The following is a 20,163-nucleotide window of genomic DNA, read 5'->3' as shown; positions in this document are numbered from 1 at the left end:
AAGCCTGCCGGACACTCCAGCTGCCACCGCTGTGGTGAGTGTGGGAGGGAGGGTATCCTGTGTTGCCACCACACCAGTCCCCTGTATGCCCCCAGGCAGCACTGCGTGGGGAAGAAGTGGAGTTGGGGCAGGCCTGGAGCAGGGTCTTGTGGCAGGGGGGCTGCCCTAGGCCCTGCACCCCCCTCAGGATGGCCCTGATTATTTAGCCCCACTTACATCCCAGGATTAAAGTGAGATTTAGGCAGAACACTGGCCTCCTGTGCCCCTCGGTACAGATTTAAATTGTAAACGTGAATCTGTGCATGAGAAATCTGACTCACTGATAGGATCATTTCTATGTCAATGGAAAAATTACCATGTGCTCTGTATATGCCATTAAAACTAGCTAGCACCACTGAAACTTTGGATATTGAAAACTCACTTTGAAAGTACCCTGTGGGCAATTTAAGGGACAAAAATCACTGCGGAGCTAATTCCTAACAGTGAATACATTCAAAAGGGCTGAGAACTGCTTACGGACAATCTGCTGGTAGTAACAGAGTCTGAATTTGTAGAATAAATTATGTGCTACGAATAATTCATTCTGTTCCAGTTGTAACTATTATGCTCTGACTTATTTAATGTCTTGTCTTTTGACTAGCTAGTTACTTAATCATAGAACACTAGAACTGGAAGGGACCTCGAGAGGTCATCAGGTCCAGTCCCCTGCCCTCATAGCAGGACCAAGAACAATCTAGATCATCCCTGATAGATGTCTATCTAACCTGCTCTTAAATATCTCCAGAGATGGAGATTCCACAACCTCCCTAGGCAATTTATTCAAGTGTTTTACCACCTTGACAGTTAGAAGTTTTTCCTAATGTCCAACCTAAACCTCCCTTGATGCAGTTTAAGCCCATTGCTTCTTGTCCTATCCTCAGAAGCCAAGGAGAACAATTTTTCTCCCTCCTCCTTGTGACACCATTTTAGATACTTGAAAACTATCACGTCCCCTCTCAGTCTTCTCCTTTCTAAACTAAACAAGCCCAATTCTTTCAGTCTTCCTTCATACCTCATGTTCTCTAGACCTTTAATCATTCTTGTTGCTTTTCTCTGGATCTTCTCCAATTTCTTCACATCTTTCTTGAAATGAGGTGCCCAGAACTGGACACAATACTCCAATTGAGGCCGCAGAATAGAGCAGAAGAATGACTTCTCCTGTCTTGCTCACAACACACCTGTTAATGCAGCCCAGAATCATGTTTGCTTTTTTTGCAACAGTGTCACACTATTGATTCATATTTAGCTTGTGGTCCACTAATGACTCCTAGATCCCTTTCTGCAGTACTCCTTCCTAAACAGTCACTTCCCATTCTCTGTGTGTGAAACTGATTGGAAGGTAGAATGGCCAGCCAGTTAGCACGGTGACCAGTTTAAAGTCTGTAATTTGTTTAGAATCTTTCGCAGCCTAATCCGGATGTTCAAATTTTGCTGGTACAAAGCTTGGGGAAGAAAGAAACCAAAACTACTTTGGGATAAAGTTACCACATTCAAGTGACAATGATGGAGTTAGAATGGCAAGGACTATATTTGCCAAGAGTCCCCCAAAACAGTGTGGGTGGCTTGATATGGCCCAGAGAGTTCTGAAAAATAGCCTATGGACATCACAGCTTCAGTGGGCCAAACAGGGCTACGCAGAACAAGATGAAGCCTTGCCCGCTGGAATTTGTAGTCACCATGGGCTGTGCCCATGGTGTGAGATAGCAAGGCTAGGGCATGACCTGGGTATTTTTCGTAAATCCATGTGAGGCTCAGCAGGGCAACATTTGGATGTCCCTGGTATATGCCAAACAGCGGATTTCGATTTTACTTTTTAAAATAATTTTGAGGGGTAAAATGGATGAGTCAAAAAATGAAAGCTTCCTAACTGGTAAATCACAATTTGCCTGTATCTTATGGCAAACTATATTAAGTAAATAGCCTTAAATCAAACTCTAATACATTCTCAAGCAACATTTTTCTTACTTGGCCCATCTGTAATTACCATTATTACTGATGGAAATATTTTTTCATTGGTTTGTCTGTGTACAGCCAAATCAATGTTTGCTGGCATTTATTTATCAATAAAAATCAATTCCTTCCAAGCCTAATGATTTTATGCTCTAAAGTCATACCCAGATTCATATGTAACTGAAATTCTGCCTCCAGACTCCAGTTCACTTTGGTATCAGCTCAATAGCAACACATTTCTAAGGGCACAGAGTGTGCTGGGTTTCCTTCCCCCAATTTCACTGCATATACATTGGAAACTCTGATATATAAAATCAGCCCATTGCTGAAAAAGCCATTGTCAATAGCTGAGCACAATGACTGCAAAGATTTGGACTGCAGTTCTGTCATCAGACCCAAAACACATTGTTGGAATGCTCAATGTATGGCCCTGAAAATCAAGGACAGATTTTCGAGAGAGAGTTTGTGGCATTGCTGCCACAAAACCCATGAATGCATTCAGATAATGCACTGACCATTTTCCTGTGCAATTTCCCTGAGTATGCATGTGTAGGTTATACTCATGGGTAGAATTATTCAAGATTCTTTCTCTACAAACCTGTTAAAAACTCCATTGCTTAGAAGGCTCCATGCTTGTGGTGTGCATTATAAACACAGGGGAGACCTATAACTAGAACTGGACAAATGCTGGTTGTTTTTCTTTCTTGTTAGCTGGTAATTTAAAAAAACCTGACAAATTAATACAAAAATAGAGTTGGACCATAAATGATTTTTTAAAATTTTAAGCAAATCTAAAAGTAAAAATAATTTCTAGTGAAACTAAACATTTCATTCAATGTGAAACCAAATGTTACTGTTTTGCCAAAGCTGAAACAATTCATTCAACTTGAAATCAAATGTTTTGTTTCAGTTTTAACCATTTGTAAAGGTTTTGTATTTTTATTAACCAAACAAAACATTGTTTTGAACCAAAGGAAAGAAAAGCTCCCCCGGCCCCCACAACGTGTCATAATAAAATGTTTAGATTATTTTGTGGTTTTGTTTTGGACAAGAACAGTTTGGTAAAACTGACACTGACTCTCAAAAAGTTTTGGCATTGCCAACTCTGCATCTTTTGCCAAAAAATTTGGACCAGCACTTCCTATGGGTGCTGAAATACTCACAAGGCCCGTACCAGACTAAGATAAAGTCTTGGTAAACTTTGCTAAAAGGACCTAAGTTTCTGATTTGAAACTATGCTACTGCTAGAACTTTAATCACCTGGAGGGGAGCCAAAGTGCCACTTTTCCCTACCCAGCTCCAGTAATGTGAAGGAAAGTGGCCTTTTCCTTTTGGAAGCCCAGTGTCTCTTGGGATAGAGCTGTCCTGTCAGCTGAGGAGTGTCAGAAGAAGGCATTAAAAGATTCCATGCATGAAATTCAAGGCAAGCAGCAAGCCACGTGCATAACAACTCTGCAGGGATTGGTCTTCCTAACCAAGGAGAACTGTTAATAAAGGAGAAACAAAATAAACAAATAAATAAAAAGAAACGATAGCCCAAAAAGGCTGGAGGGAAACAAACGAACGAACGAAAAAACAGCACTGTGCTGAAATATCGAGAAAGCTGACAGAGAGAGGGACAAAACCATACAGGCTGATCAAATCTTTGCAACCAAAGAGTCAGGAAAATACACATAATACAAAGAGGGACAAAAGGGCAAAACCCTTTTTGCCCAACAGAACAGAAAACAAGTGACTTTTACTGACAGCGAGAGAACAGTAGAATGCAGAGACCAAACACTGACTTCTTTCACTAGCTCTCTCTGAGCTACGGTTGCAAAATTAGTGGGTGTTCTTTTAATTATTTTCTTATTTTCTATTTTCTTAGAAAGCTGGTTTGTTTGCAATCTGAAACATGTGCACTGAAATGCCCTAGCAGCACTGCTTCCACTGTGAATGCAGATCAGTCTAAACTGCAAGGGTTGATCCAACCCTCCTGTGCCTCAGAGCAAAGTCCAGGTGAAAACTTCAGACTTTTGACTTAGTCTGTAGTGAGCCAAAGTGGAACAATGTATCCAACCACGTTCAACTCAGAGAAAGTTTGACTAAATCTAAGTCTGAACTTCACAGCTTGGACCTGTCCCTATTTACGGGGCTCAGTTACACGCCCTGCCATCTCTTTGGAGATTTACGGTTGGAAAAATCAAGTCAGCGTATTTAAAAAAATACGTAAAGGTACCTAAATGCTAGGAGAGAGGTATATAAATACAGGCATATGTTAAACTGCTTATATGACTGATTTGAAAAGAACTTTCTAGTGAAGAATGAAAGCAGGTAAATATGTAAGGTCTCAGCTTGGAAAAAAGTCTGCATGTATAGACTGAACAACAAATATGTAGCCTCTTCACAAGGCAGAATTAAAAGTTGACAATAACTCTGTTAAAATGTACATTTTAAACACCTTTATTGGCTACTTGTAATGCAGAGAGGTAGCAAAAGGTAATACAATTGAAAATATTGGCCTTCTGGACTATGTGCATACATACATATGCTCTATATACACACAGAAAGTGGTCAAAAAGCCCACAACCAAACACAACCAAAAACCCAGCACCTTTGAAAATCAGGACCACTGCGTCTTTGGAGCTCTAAAGTAGAGACCCTGAAAACCAGTGGCCACTTTTACAAATGTTGTGGGTGTGGGTGTGGGTGGGTGTATTTTAAATGGCTAAAATAAAGTTTAAAAATTGATAATGTTTCTAGGAACTTTTTATAAGGCTTTTACTATAGATTGAGTATTGCTGTGTACTCACAATAGAGATGACCCTTCGGCGTACTCACATTTTATGTCAGGATGGGGACAATGGGAGGGAAGAGGGGGGAACAGATCACTTGACAATTACCCGTTCTGTTCACTCCCTCTGGGGTACCTGGTTTGGCCACCTTTGGAAGAACAGAAAGGGCTATTCTTATGCTTTTAGGAGCATTTCAAGATGCACATAGAAAATGTCATTCATACAATACTGGTCATTCGTATAGTAGTGAATCCAAAAGACCCTTCCAAGCCAGCTGTTTTTACCTTCTTTTCACTTTGCCCCATAGAAGGGAAATGCACTATCATAGGGAAGGGCTATGTGGAAAGAATGTATTTGAAACTCTAGTTGTGGAACGAGGTGTACAGATAGTTCGGAATGGCTACGTAGTTCGAACTATCTAGCCCGTGCCGCGTGTAGCCGTGCGGCATGGGGTTCGCACTAGCCGGCTTTTAAAAATGGCGGCGCCGGCTTTATGCTAATGAAGCCCGGGAAATTCAAATCCCGGGCTTCATTAGCAAGTTCGGTATGCATACATTACCCCGCTAGTTCGAACTAGCGGGGTAGTGTAGACATACCCTGCTATAGTTACCTGCGCCTCTGCACGGATGGGCGATCATCGCTCCTGTTGGCCGCGGATCACTGTTCCCAGCCAATGGGAGCTGTGGGAAGTGGCACTGACTGGGTCACTGCTTCCCACAGCTCCCATTGGCTGGGAATGGTGATCTGCGGCCAATGGGAGCTGCAATTGCCCATGCCTGCAGAGGCGCAGGTAACTATAGCAGCGCCAACCCGCCAGGGGCTAACCCTGGGGAACTGGATCCAGCCCGTGGGCCAGTATTTGCCCATGATTGTCATATGGAAACTCTTCTGAAACTCAGTGTCCCATAGTTTAAATGAGAACTCAGGGGCTGCTCGGAGGTATGATGTGGCTTGGGTTCATTCCAGCCTTTCACACCAGGCACAGCTCCGGATGGATGGGTGGGATCGTCAAACATGCTCAGTGCTGGCCTAATTCTGTTTCCACTGAAGTCAACAGTAAAACTCCCAGGGTATGTCTACACTACCCCGCTAGTTCGAACTAGGAGGGTAATGTAGGCATACCGCACTTGCAAATGAAGCCCGGGATTTGAATTTCCCGGGCTTCATTTGCATAAGCGGGGAGCCGCCTTTTTTAAAACCCCGCTGATTCGAACCCCGTGCAGCGCGGCTACACGGGGCTCGAACTAGGTAGTTCGGACTAGGAGTACCGGTAGTTCGGAATAGGAATCCTAGTCCGAACTACCTAGTTCGAGCCCCGTGTAGCCGCGCTGCACGGGGTTCGAACCAGCGGGGATTTAAAAATGGCGGCTCCCCGCTTATGCAAATGAAGCCCGGGAAATTCAAATCCTGGGCTTCATTTGCAAGTGCGGTATGCCTACATTACCCCGCTAGTTCGAACTAGGAGGGTAGTGTAGACATACCCCCATTGTCTTTAATGGGAGCAAAGTTAGGCCAGTCCTGCATGCTTGAGAACATCCCTTGGAAGGCCTGAATATCCAAGCTGAAGAACTATTCCCAGCGAATCCCTCCCCTCCCCCTCATGCACATTTCATACACAGTTTGGTGGTAGCAGCCAACTCTCGCTAAAGCCAATTGGAATGAATCGGCTGGAACCCTCCCTCAGCCTTTGTGAATTAAATCTAATGTCTCTCTGCATTTCTACCACACTCTCCCCAGCAGGGTCTGAAATGTAGCAACTAACATAGTTCTGAATGCAGCATGTTTTGAGGTTTAATTAAAACGGTAGGACAAATTATATGTGATTTCACTTTTTTCTTTGGATCTAAATGATTTGATTTGTGTGCAATTATTTCCATGAGTGTATTAGGGAGCATTTATGGCCTCAGCTGTATTTAATAACTTGCTACCTCCCATGGCCCTGCCTACCCTAATTATTTTGACCTAATTAAAAGAAAAGACCCTATACATAACTAAAAGGCTGGTCGGGGTAGACAGGGATATACAAAAATAAGTGGCATTTTATCGGTGGCATAAATTGCTTATAAACTCCATTCTCCACCCCCAAATGGACTGGAAAAGAAGCACAAAGATACAGGCAGCGACACTTATATAGGTAGATGGAGACATAGCTACAAAGACAAACGAAGGTGTCACAACTGTAATGACTAAAAAAAATAGTATAAAAAATGCGTCATGTTTCAAATCCAGTCTGCGTAGAAAGAAGATAAAGCACCAGAAAGAACCCAGGATCACACCAATAATCTCACAGAAAATGGCCCCCATTTCCATAGAAGCATGGCAACAGAAGCTTTCACTGGCAGTTTTGGGGAGTTTTTAAGGGTGATCTACCTTATAGGCAACTCGAGCAGGGCATTTCTTTCCCAGGCCTAGAGGTGGGGACATGTGTCTCAGCATCTCATACATGTCAGTGTAACTGATGCGCCCACTTGGAATTGAAGGCAGGGGGGAGAAAGAGAGCAAGGGGCAAAAGCAGGAGGACACATCAATCAAACCGGAGCCAAAATAAAAAAGGGGAACAACACGAAAAGGTGAAACAAAACCAGGGCGAGGGAAATGCAGGGACAGAGCAGGGGAGAAAGCAGACAAGAAAAACAGATATCCGGTTAATCAGATTTCTCAGGAAAGAGAAAAAATAAACAAAATAGAGAGGAGGGTAAACGGAAGGATTTCTCCGCTTCCATCCCTTTGGTTGAACACTTGGGTGTCTCCTCCTTATTGCAGAGAAATCCCAGGTTAAACGCTGACACTCTAATCCCTGCGGCAGCAGTACGGAATGATTGATGTCTAAGTCAATGGACGTGGAAAGGGATGGGGGAGAAGGGGGAGAGGGATTTTTGAGGCAGGGGTTGCTTTTTCGGGGGGTTGCTTGTTTTTCAAATCAAAAAAGGGTTGTATTCACCATGCCAGGGAGAGCTGGTAGGCAGAGTTATGGGACAGAGATGAGACATAGAAAATTCTTTTGTGGATAAAAAGTTTTGCTTCCAGTTTAGATTGAAGACTAAAAGAGAAAGAAGAACCTTTTTTCCCCATGTGGACTAAGATTGCCCTGACTCCAAGAAAAAAAATGAATTTCTGCAGCACCCTGACCAATCAAGCCATACTTCTCTAACAACTCAGAATTAGATCTGACAAGGGCAGCCACACATAATCCCGCCTACCTTCATCTGCGAGCGGGGACCGTGGAGAGGATGCATTATTTTATCCTCAGGGGCCATTCCATTGTGTAACCATCTGGCTTCATTCAAGGGTATGCTGGCCAGCCTGGGAGTTTGGGAGCAGTTGGCAGATCTAGGAAGTACAGGGGCTCAACAGAAGCCTCACAACTCTGCTTCCATTGTTGATGAGTTTTGTTACAGCCGGAGTCAAATTAAATCATGCATTGGGAAGAAGGGTCGGCAGAGCCTAAAAGCCATCCCTCTCTGGCTTGCTGCCCCTACTGGCTCTGCTATTGATTGTAGTGTCTGGTTTTAAGTGACCAGCTGGTCGTGTGTCATATAACACAGTTTAGTGAGATCCCTTCACACCTCTTTGCACTCAGCTTTGGACTTAACTATCTTGAGTCATTTTGCATCACGTGCAAATTTTGCCACCTCGCTGTTCACCCCTTCTCCAGATCATTTATGAGTGTGTTGTACAGCACAGGTCCCAATATGGACCCTTGGAGGATGCTGTTCTGTACTTCTGTCCACTGTGGAAAATGGCCATTTATTCCTGCCCTTTGGTGTAGTCTACACTACAGACCCATCAACACTCAGGGATCTGAAAAACAGGGAACACCACCACTCAGGCTGTGTCTAGACTACAAAGATCTATCGGAAAAAGATACGCACATTGCCTGGAAAAGCTCGGCAGTCTAGACATGCCCTCAGGGATCTGAAAAACCCACACCCCAGAGCAACATATCTATACTGACCAATCCCACCCATGTAGACAGTGGTTCTGTTGGCAGGAGAGCTTCTCCCTGCAATGTAGCTACCACCTCTCTGGGAGAAAGATGAATTATGTGAATGAAAGAGCTCTCTCCTGTTGGAGTAGACTGTCTTCATTAAAACACAACAGCAGAACAGCTGCACCAATGCAGCATTTTAAGTGTAAACTTGTCCTCCCCCCAGCCCTTTTAACCAGTTACTGATCCAGGAGAAGATCTTCTCTCTTATCTTATTTGGTTAAGGGCCTTTGTTGAGGGACCTCGTTGGACAAGGGGCTTGCTTTCTGAAAGATCAAGTACACTGTACCAGCCGCATCTTCTTTGTCCACATGCTTGCTTGGCCCCACAAAGAATTCTAGTAGATTGTTGAAACAGGATTTCCCTTTGCTAAAGACATGATAATTTTGTTCTTTACTATTGTTTCAATCATTTTGCCTGGTACTGAGGTTAGGCGTGCTAGCCTTTACTTGCCAGGATCACCTCTGGAGCTTTTTTAAAAAATTGGCACGACACTAACTATCCTACAGCCACCTGATAGAGAGACTGATTTAAATGATACATACAACAGTTAGTAGTTCTGCAATTTCATATTTGAGTTCCCCCAGAACTCTTGGTTGAATGCCGTCTGATCCTAGTTACACATTACTGTTTATTAGTATGTTCCAAGATCTCCTCTACTGACTCTCAGTCTGCGACTGTTCCTCCAGATTTGTCACCTGCAAAGAAGAGCTCGAATGTGGGGATCTCCCCCAGATTCACAGCAGTGATGACCAATGCAAAGAATTCATTTTGTTTCTCAGTAATGAGCTTATCTCATTGATTGCTTCTTTAGCACTTTGATCATCCAGTGGCCGCACTGTTTGCCAAGCTTCCTGCTTCTGATGCACTTAAAAATATATTGGCTATTATATTTTGTGCTTTTAGCTATTTGTTTTTCAGATTCTTTCTCTTTTTTGCCTTTTTGATTCTGTTCTTTAGCCATGATGGTTCTTCTTAGGTCCTATTACTATTTGGGGTGGGGTGGTTACATATTTAGTTTGGGGCTCTGTTATGGTATTTTAAAAAAAAACATGCATCTGATGAAGTGGGTCTTTGCCCACGAAAGCTTATGCTCCGACACTTCAGTTAGTCTATAAGGTGCCACAGGACTCCTCGCTGCTTTTGCAGATTCAGACTAACACGGCTACCCCTCTGGTATTTTTTAAAACTCTCCATGCACTTTACAGCTATTTCCTCCCAATCAAGACGTTACATTCGATTGCAGTATGGGTGCTGCTATTGAGCAGTTCAGCTGTATTCACCTCTTGGACCAGAATCAAGAACTGCGTCTCTTCTGTTGGGTTCCAGGAGAAGCTGCTCCACCTGTCTCAAAACATGCCTGCATGCCTTCCTAAGGTGACCCGTACTCGGTCAATAAGAGGCTAGTTGAAATTCTCCCATTATTATTGTGTTTTTGGTCTTTATAGCTTCTCTAATCTCCCTGCTCAGCTCACAGTCACCATTGTCTTCCTGGTCAGATGGCCAATGTTGTGTTCTTACTGTTCTACTGTCACTGCTAAGCACGGCATTTCTAGCCAGAGATTCCTTGGTACAGTTTGAGTCATTTAAGATTTTTACTTTATTTGACTTGCTGCTTTCTTTCAGAGCCAGAGTCACTCCCCCACCGGTGCCCCCCACTCTGTCCTTATATATACTGTCCGCTGATTGCCCTCACTCCATCAAGCACGGGCAGCACCTTTTCTAACAATATCCCCATTTAATGCCAGGCACTCGCATTTACCCACCTTTGCACGCAGACTTTTAGCATCTGTACTTATGCCGTAGTACATTCTGTCAATATTTAGTTGCTTCCCTTCATGTATTATATTTAAACTGAATTATTTTATGCTTCACTAGGTTCTACCTGTACTTTACCAACTTCTTCCCTATCATCTTTTTTATGCTATTGAGTTCCTCCTTCAATAAATTCATCCCTAAACGTGATCTCCACTGGAACCGTATGCTCCTCTGCATGTGTCAGCTTTCCTTCAGCTCTTAGTTTAAAACTTTTTTAATATTCCATGCTAACTGTCTGGGTCTCTATTAGTTTAGGTGGAGCTTATCCTTCCTGTATAGGCTCTTCTTATCCTCAAAAGTCCTTAAGAAACCTAAAACCTTCCTCCCCTTACATCATCATATCATCCAGACATTATAATACTTTGCAAGTCCACTACACTGTCATCTGAGAACCTCAAAGAGATCCGTGTTCTTCCTAAAAGCATCCTGGGGCTACTGCTTGACAGAGAAAGCATGTTCAGCCTTGCATCCTTTCCTAATCCTACGTAAGCATTCCCACCCTGCTGCATCATTAATTGGGCCCTTGAATTAATGTCCTTTCAACTGAGGAAAGAGACAGGATCAAAGGTTAGTCACTAAACTGAAGGCACAACATCAGCTAAAAATTAAAAATAAAATGGCCCCATGCCACTAGATTTTCTCGTCAGCATTCCACAGGAATATTATTATGTGGTGTGTCTCTCTCTCATATATATTTGGAGTATTGCCCCTTCCTCACCCCTTCCCATCTAGACCACGAGGGATGGAAGCTTTTGAGTTCACTGTCTCATAAGGCTGCCTTTCTCCAGCCAGTTGGGGTGTAGGAGTAGATGACTGATGCATCATGGGATAAGGGGGCAATCAATCATTCCTTTTCAAGCAACGGGTTAGTCACGTTCCAGGTTCGTTTCAGTCTTGTGTGCATTTGCCGTTTGGATAAAAAAGGGGTAAAAAGAAAAAAGAAAGAAAACCAAAGAAGGAAAGGCTGGGCAGACCCCTGAAATTCCAAACCTTGTAAGCCACCCTATGAGGGCACTTCTTTCCTAAGCCAAGGGGCGGAGCAATAACACGTAACAAATTGTACATATCCTTATAATGAATCCGGCAACTGGAAAGAAAACATCACAAGTTATAACAGCATAGACAAGGAGGGAGGCCTTCTTCCCCAAGAACACTCCCCTGCAGAACATAGCAAATGGGAGAGGTGGGGAAGGAAAACATTCGAGAAGCAAGGTTAGTTCGACAAGGATTGGATTCTCCAGGAGGTAGACACCTTCATTCAGATCGAGAGAGGGAGAACTTCCACTTGCTCTACAAAAGCCATAGCATAAAGTAGCCTGATTGTTTTAATTACTACCTGAATAACAGTGCAATAGAAAAGATATTTTAATCACTGCACTTAATTATGACAGTTACTAATGCTCTAGTTCTTTAATGTGTTTGAAATATAAGAACATAAAAAATTAAGTCAGGCCAGTAGAGCATTATCAGACTGATTAAGACTGAAAAATTCAGATCCCATTAGTAACAACTGAAATAAGCCTATCACCATAGTTGTTTTTATGGTTAATTCTATTATTTGAAAATGTTTTCAGTTAATCTAGCAGTTGGATTAAGAGATGTCATGGATTAATTTTATCTCTAATTAAAATTAGTCAAATCATCTAAAAAAATAGCAGCACTGAAACTCAAGGCAACCTGCAAAGGAAAGCAAACTGGGACTATAAACTCCTCCCCCTCGTTTTTTAGCTTCTTTATGATACATAAGAAAGGCCATAAAGATTGTTTTCCCCCAATATTTTCACACTGTTTGTTTGTTGTTTTCATTAGAAATTCAGAGCTGCTTTATCCAAAGCTTTTGCAGAGGTATAATTGCATCAATTTAGAACACTATAAAGTTCAATTGGTGTAACCCACTACTATGAAAACAGTTAAACTGTGGCATGTTGATATAATAGTGGCATTTCCTTTCAGTGAATTTAGTGAAATTTCTAAATCAGTATTGTTAAACCACTGCAAAAATGGTGTGTAGACAAGGTCTGAAATATATCTTCCCTGAGAAACTCTGTGGATGACTGGAGAGCTAGCATGTTTATGATGTGAGAAACACCACTGCAGTGAATTATGATTAATTCACAGTGGATTTGATTCTTATTTAGGCTATTTAAATCTCTTTGTTTTTTGTTTGCTTTTGTTAACACCTATTTATCTCAGACATGTGAGAGAACCTCTCCTTATTAGGGATTCCACAACCCTGCTCCTGCCATTAAGAGGTAAAAACATTTACAGTGCACACTTCTGGTTCTCTAAGGAGGCCTCTGAAAAAACATTCCTAATATTTCCAAAGAAAACATATAGAAAAGACTCTTAAAAAGAAAAATACAGCAACTTTCAGGCCTTCTTTATACGTCTTAAAGAAACAAAAAAGGGCATGAATCCAATTTTATTTTATTTTGCAGACCATCTTGAAGTTCAATGCTATTATTTTTTAAAGGGACTAAAAATGGCTGATAGTTAAAAGTGAGATTGCCATTTATCAGTTTCAATTTGTGTGTGATAGATTTCCCCCAAAAGCAGACTGGTAGATTTCATAGCTCTCTCTCTCTCTTTCTCTCTCTCTCTTTCTCTGATGTATGGTGTATCTACCCTCCTTTAACCCATCAGCATTACCACATTTACATTTTATTTAGCAAAGAGTTTTTCAAAACTATAGCAATATTTTTCTGTTTTTAACCTTTTTCTCAACATTTCCCCACAGGAAAGTTTAAAGACATAATAACCAAGAGAAAGGTGGTGACACTGAAGATAATATTTTAAAGATATAAAATATTACTAAATATTGCTATACACAAATAATATTTGCTTTTTGCACTCACACATCACCTTCCATCTCAGAGTCTCAAATAGCTTTCAAAGATGGATATGACATTATGTCCATTTTATTGATGGGCAAAGTGAAGCATAACGACGCTAAGTGGCATGACAAAGGTCACAAAGTAAATCAGTGACAGAAGCAGGAATAATGATCCAGTTTGCCTGAATCTAGATCATACTGCCATATGATCCTTTTCCATGCAAAGTATTATTATTATTATTATTATTATTCATGACATGCAAATACCCATATTATGAGGAAAGGGTCTTATCTCAGAAAGTGTAAATCAGTGATATTTTAGACCTCAAACCTGCACACACCTAAGAGTGCTTAGTTGATGTGTGTGACTTCAGTGGAAATACCTGCATGTGTAAAATTAAGCACGGACAGGTTTTTGCAGGCTCAAAGCTTGATTCCTGTTTGATTTACACAGTTGCACATCGGGAGTAACTCCAGTGAAGTGAATGGAGTCATACCAGTGGAAAACTGGAATAAATTAGAGAATCATACTCCCTGATCTTCCCGTGGGACCTAGTGTGCACTAGTGATTTTTTTAAAAATAAGTGTCATTTTAAACCAACACTTTAGCCTTTCTCTTTGGAATCCAAAGAGGGAGGAAATCAGACAGAAAACACCCTCATTTTGACTCCACTGGTCCGAGCATCTGAATCTGTGAAGCACATTTGTGTTTTTTCTTCTTCCTTGTATACAAGTAATTTACATAATTGATGATATTGGGAATTGAGGTTATTTGTTAAAGGGAGAATGGACATTCCCAAATTTTCAGCCTCCCTGAGTTTCCCATCAGTGCTAAGAAAGAGGAGGGATTTGCAAATAAACATAACCACCAATTACTGATTAAATATTCACTAAGGAATGGTATTAGAAACCTGCACTAACAAAAATCTAGCTATACTGGTACAAATGCCTGTGGATGCACTTGATGGTATAAATTATGTTTAAACAGATTTACCTACTGTTCTAAAGTTATTACGTTAAATCAAACTGGTTGGCAGTGTCTAGACTGGCAAGTTTTTCCGCAAAAGCTGGCAAAAAAAACTTGCTGGCAAAAAAAATTTGCCAGCTGTCTACATTTGCGCAAATGATTTGCGCAAAAGGGCCAGTGTAGACAGCTCAGATTTGTTTTCCGCAAAAAAGCCCCGATCGCGAAAATGGCGATCGGGGCTTTTTTGCGCAAAAGCGTGTCTAGATTGGCACGGACGCTTTTCCGCAAAAAGTGCTTTGCGGAAAAGCGTCCGTGCCAATCTAGACGCTCTTTTCCGCAAATGCTTTTAACAGAAAACTTTTCAGTTAAAAGCATTTGCAGAAAATCATGCCAGTCTAGACGTTGCCGTTAAGTTTGATTTAAACCATCTTAAGCACATTTTTATTAAGGGGTTGAAGTTTTTGTCTATAAACATTTTTCCTATATCTTCAGCTCTGCGTGCAGCGGAACAAAATCTGGGTGAAAAGCACAAAGGGGCTGAAGGCAGCCTTAGTTTTGTCGATGTGTTGTAGATGCGCAGGTCTGAAGCCTTCCCACAAGAAAGCAGTATTTTGTAGGAAACACATTGCATGGTGGCTCTGTGGGGAGGACTGAGGATAAGAAGGGGGTGAAAGCTTGTAAAAAATTGTCCCTCATATAACATTTCCAAAAGCTGTAAAACATCAAGGAAATGGTTCTGACTACACCCTGAGCTCATAAAACTTTCAGATTTGTAGGCTTAGTCTACCAGGGGCCATTGATCTAAATGATGCAACTTCAGCTATGTTTACAACATAGCTGAAGTTGATGGACTTAGATCTACTTATCATGCTGTCTTCAGTGCAGTAAATCCACGCCTGCGCTTCTCATTTGGTGGAGTACCAGAGTCAATGAGAGGTCACTCAATGGTCAATTTATCACCTCTATAATAAAGACGATAAATCGACTTCTGATGGATCCCGCCTATCTGGCAGATAGTGTAGACAAGCCCACGGATAGCTCTTAGCCCATTTAAAGCCGGCATTGTCAGAAAGGTGGCACTTAACAGAACGACCTTCTCCCCTACATTTGTCACAATATATTTTCATGCAAACTTTGCTCCAAGCCTGGTAACAAGGCAACCTTGTGTGAGTCGACCCCCACATCAACTATACCCTAAAATTTCTTCTATCCTGTCTCTTGGTCTGTGGCAACACACTCTCCTTCTCCTCTTAGTGCAGTGTTTTCTGTCATGACGGATCGCAACCTGTACCTAGGTTCCTCCATTGTTGTATTTGGATTTAAAAAAGAAAAATCCTAGGCAGCTTTCATTCCAACCCTCACTTTCTGGCTGGAGAAAAACACCCATTCCCTTAACAAACCCAAGGGTGTTTTATTGGAGATTCACCAGGAATTGAAAGGCTCAGAGATATTAAGCTTATTGTTTTTGTTTCCTCTTTATTGCTTTACATGTCTCAGCTTTCAACCTCCTGTCCAAATCCCAGCATATTCTTAAAAGGATCAAAGATCTCCTCTGTAACGTGATGCCATTCAATGGATGTTTCAGGATCAAACCCTAATTTTAGATGGCAATTTTCTATTCCAGTTGTAGGTTTAATCAAGCCAATGCTCTGATAACAAATATTCAGTCCTTCCCGCACTGCCTTGCAGCCTGTGTAGTCCTGTACACCTGTACAGAGTGGATGCAAAAAGCTACCAGGAGTGAGGAGAATTATGATTTGGTAGCATTTTACACTCATATTGCACAGCTGAAAGTGATGGCGCAACATGCAAAGTAGTGGCAAATCAGGGCCACACTTTTTAGGGAGGGGAATGGCACCTTGAAAATGTGAAAAGAAAGCTTCCTTGGTTTTCTATGGTCTCAAAACAAATTCATGCTGCATTTTATTGCTTTAAATTATTCAGGCAATTCTTGTCCATCAAAAAACATAACCTTTGTGTTTCTGGACCACTTAATTTCAAGTGCTAACTAACATGCTAACATGGTGAGAGAATCTACTCCTCCCTCCCCCCCACTTCACACTGGGAAATGAAAACCAAAAGTGTTTAGTTGTGTTTCCAGAATTAACAAATGCTTTTTCTGCATAACCACGGAGCGAGGGTCAGGCGCTCTGTTTGCATCAGACCCATTCTTTTTCTGGCAGTGTTAAGGGTTTGAGTTTTCTCTCTTTTGTGGTTCCCATGTCAGCTAAAAGGAAATTCCCCTGTAATTACATCAGGGTTGTTAATCTCAAGTGCACAGTGAATCTGGGTTGCAATGTTCACCTCCCCAGCTCTGGATTTTGTTTTTCCTGTAGACTTGTAGCCACATCAAAACCAGTATATGTGCTATGTCCGTATTGTCTATATACATACCAGGCAGCTGGGTCGTATTCAGCCCAGACCCGAATGAACTCATCAAGGTGATGGGGTCCTAGGATGGAAGAGTCTCGTGTCAGGTACTCAAAGTTGTCCATGATTACAGCTACAAACAGGTTCAACATCTGCATGAGGGAAAAGGATATTGGGGTGGGGGAGGAAAGAAACACACTTGCCTTTTACCTCGTGGATTCGATTTAAGGTATGTAACTGAAGGTGGTGGAAGAATGAAGCTGCAAGTAGAGAACACATGTATTTGCCTAGCAGGAAGTGTGGTTTCTCCTCATCCCTAGGGTTGTTTTGAGGTCCCACAATTTTTGATCCACAGATAGCATGGCATGCAGCCACTATGCACCCTTCAGGCCAGGAAGAACTGAAGAAAACCTCCTTTTGGGGGCCTGTAGCCATAGCTCCTCACACGTTGGCAATAGCATGGTAACAGGAGACCTCCCACCCCTGACTCCAGAGGCTCAGTCACTGCAGGAGTGGAGCACGCTGCAGGCAGATGGTGTGGCAAGGAAGAAGAGGAAGCACCTCTCCCAGATCTGCACTCTTTCCACCAATATCCAGCAGCACAGTGTCCTCCACTGCACAATTCGGCACAGCCCCACTCTAAAGCATCTCTCTCTGCATCTGTATCCCCAGACAGCAGCTCCTGCCCCCGTCCTCGTTCCCCCACTACCAGCATCATGCCACACAGAATGTCTGTCCATGCCCAGAAGCATCCACCTTCCTCTCCAGAATCCACAAACCTACCCCATCAACCTTCACATCAGACCTCTTGCCCCAAGATAGCCCCGGGCTCTTGACAGGATGCCAGAGAGATGGAGGATATGACTGCAAAGGATTGTGGGACTGGAACTCACACAACGGATTGTTTTGAGGTTCCTGAGAAGTCCATAGGGTTACCATATTTGAACTTTCAAAAAAGAGGCCATTCCTGAGAAGGAGTGTATCTATATCAGTATCTACCAACTCACGTTGTAGTAATATGTTATATATACTATATAATATATGAATACAATATGTAGTATATATACACATTAATACAACATGGCTATGTCTAGATTGGCCAGTTTTTCCGGAAAATCAGCCACTTTTCCGGAAAAAGTTGCCAGCTGTCTACACTGGCCGCTTGAATTTCCACAAAAGCACTGACTTCCTACTGTAAGAAATCAGTGCTTCTTGAGGAAATACTATTCTGCTCCCATTCAGGCAAAAGTCCCAGTGTAGAGAGCTCAGATTTGTTTTCCGCAAAAAAGCCCCGATCGCGAAAATGGCGATCAGGGCTTTTTTTGCGCAAAAGCGCGTCTAGATTGGCACGGACGCTTTTCCACAAAAAGTGCTTTTGTGGAAAAGCGTCCGTGCCAATCTAGACGCTCTGTTCCAAAAATGCTTTTAACGGAAAACTTTTCCGTTAAAAGCATTTCCGGAAAATCATGCCAGTCTAGACTCAGCCCATGAGTTGGTAGATACTGATACACTCCCTCTCAGGAGTTCAAATATGGTAACCCTACGAGTGGTGAAACTTTGAGAACTCCTGGTTTAACAGTTTGTTTTGAGTGTCAAGAAATCCCATTATGATATGCTGGCTTAGCTTTTTCTTCCTGGCCTCAGAGCCAGGGTCAGGAGCGCCATTTGGTCTATTCTTTGCTGGTGGCAATAAAGTTGTTTTAGGATGATCAGCAGCCCATATAAAAAGAGCTGCTGACCTATGTCCATTTCCGGGAAGTCCAATCTGTCATGGGGTCAATGGCTCTTCAGGAGAACTAGGGCCTACTTGTCTCTTGACAACCTTGCAGGCTACACTTAGCAGCAGACAGGTTTTGCCCCTTTCGCTAATTAACAATGAAGCAGCTGAGCTAGAAGGAGGCTGCTAGAAGAGTGTGAAGGGCGACAGGTGGTGAGCATGCTACCTTATGCTCTCTTTATGATACCCTCCTCAGAAAGACAAGGACTGAATGGACCAAGGAGAGTGAAGTTCCTTCTCATTGCCTAAAGACAGACCCCGTGCAGCAGAATGGAAGTGTGCTCGCAAACACTGAGACAGACACTGCTGCCCATTCTTCTTGCTGCAGTGGAGTTGGTTATCCTGGGCTGCTAATCCAGCCCCTTTTGCCCGTGTGAAATGTCAGAACATATTTATTAGTGTAACAGGAAACGTCTCTCTCCGTTACTGAGGCACTTAGGCAGCGTGCTACAATCCAGCGTGATTCATGACGGAGGCAGTGTGACTCACGCTCTCTCTGGAGAAACGCTGTTTCCTTATTCCTAATGCCGGCGGAAAGAGGCCCAGGTTCACCAGTCAACCAGCCCATCATTCAGATGTATGCAGCTACTCTCCTGAGAGCATTTCCCACTGCTCCTCGGATCAGAGCAAATCAAGACAAAGCAGTTCAGACGAGTGGGTCTCGAACCTGGATGTCCTGTGTTAGGATCTCAGGAATGAGAATCCTCCAAGCGAAGAGGACGAGAGGCACAGCATGCAAAAGGCCTCGGCTGGAAATGGCAAGATCCTAATACACAGGTAGGCAAATGGGCCTGAGAAAAAAGGGTCCAACCTATCTCTTATTAAAGTCAATGGGAAACCTCACGTTGAGATACGCAGATGTGGGTGCTGCTTCGTGGCATGACATCGTGCACAAGGAAATAGCGCAGCGGAGCCGGTTGCAAGCTCTCTGCTTGGAATCGATGAAATGACACAATATTTAGCTGTCTTCAGATCAGCAGCATCTGCAAGTCATTACAATGAAACCAGGCAATTGCATCTGGGATTGGAGTTTGTGCTGCTTAAAAGAACCCTGCATCCTTCCGGCCTCATGTGGAAGAGGGGGTGGATCTTTGATCGGGGGATCGTGTGTAGGATGTGCTGTTGCTGTTACTCATGACCTGATAATTGAGACACCCCGAATCCCAAGTGCCACAGAAATATGCCTTATGAATGCTAATTAATCCCCCTGTAGAATTTCCTAACAATTTACATAACCCCATTTTATAGGCCAGGGAACTGAGGCACAGAAAAGCAAATTGACTTAGTTACCTAGTAAAGCGGAGAACGGAAAAAACAGTTACTCACCTTCTCATAATTGTTGTTCTTTGAGAGGTGTTGTTCAGATCCGTTCCAGTCAGGTGTGTGTGCGTGCGCATGCACCGTAGCCAGATTTTTCTCTAGCAGCTACCCTGGGCTCACCCTGGAATCACGTATGCATGGTACCCAATACAAAGCTCTGATGACCCACCCCGTCTTCTGTTGCTTCTTGCTGGTTACTCTGACAGAGAGGTGGGAGACTGGTTGTTGGCACAGACATGAACAACACGTCTTGAACAACAACAGTTATGGGAAGGTGAGTAACTGGTTTTCCTTCTTCGAGTGCTTGTTCATGTGCACAAGGTCACA

The 20,163-nt window shown here is 42.7% G+C and overlaps 1 protein-coding gene across 8 annotated transcripts in view; it reads right to left on the bottom strand.

Moving 5' to 3' along the window:
• The window catches only part of CACNA1B (calcium voltage-gated channel subunit alpha1 B), a 452,780-nt gene that overhangs the window by 36,863 nt on the left and 395,754 nt on the right, over window positions 1–20,163 (bottom strand). For 5 of the 8 annotated variants that reach the window (XM_075906063.1, XM_075906066.1, XM_075906067.1 and 2 more), the window contains 2 exons: window positions 16,764–16,891; window positions 11,560–11,656 (listed from right to left, as the gene is read on the bottom strand). In XM_075906063.1, coding sequence (XP_075762178.1) covers window positions 11,560–11,656; window positions 16,764–16,891 — 225 coding nt within the window. Of the gene's footprint in view, window positions 1–7,133; window positions 7,231–11,559; window positions 11,657–16,763; window positions 16,892–20,163 lie in introns of all 8 variants that reach the window. The other 3 variants (XM_075906064.1, XM_075906065.1, XM_075906070.1) reach the window with 1 other exon arrangement.

Source organism: Pelodiscus sinensis, chromosome 22 (assembly GCF_049634645.1).
Source record: "Pelodiscus sinensis isolate JC-2024 chromosome 22, ASM4963464v1, whole genome shotgun sequence".
Classification (NCBI taxonomy): Eukaryota; Metazoa; Chordata; order Testudines; family Trionychidae; genus Pelodiscus; species Pelodiscus sinensis.
This window is presented reverse-complemented; position numbering and strand designations above follow the sequence as displayed.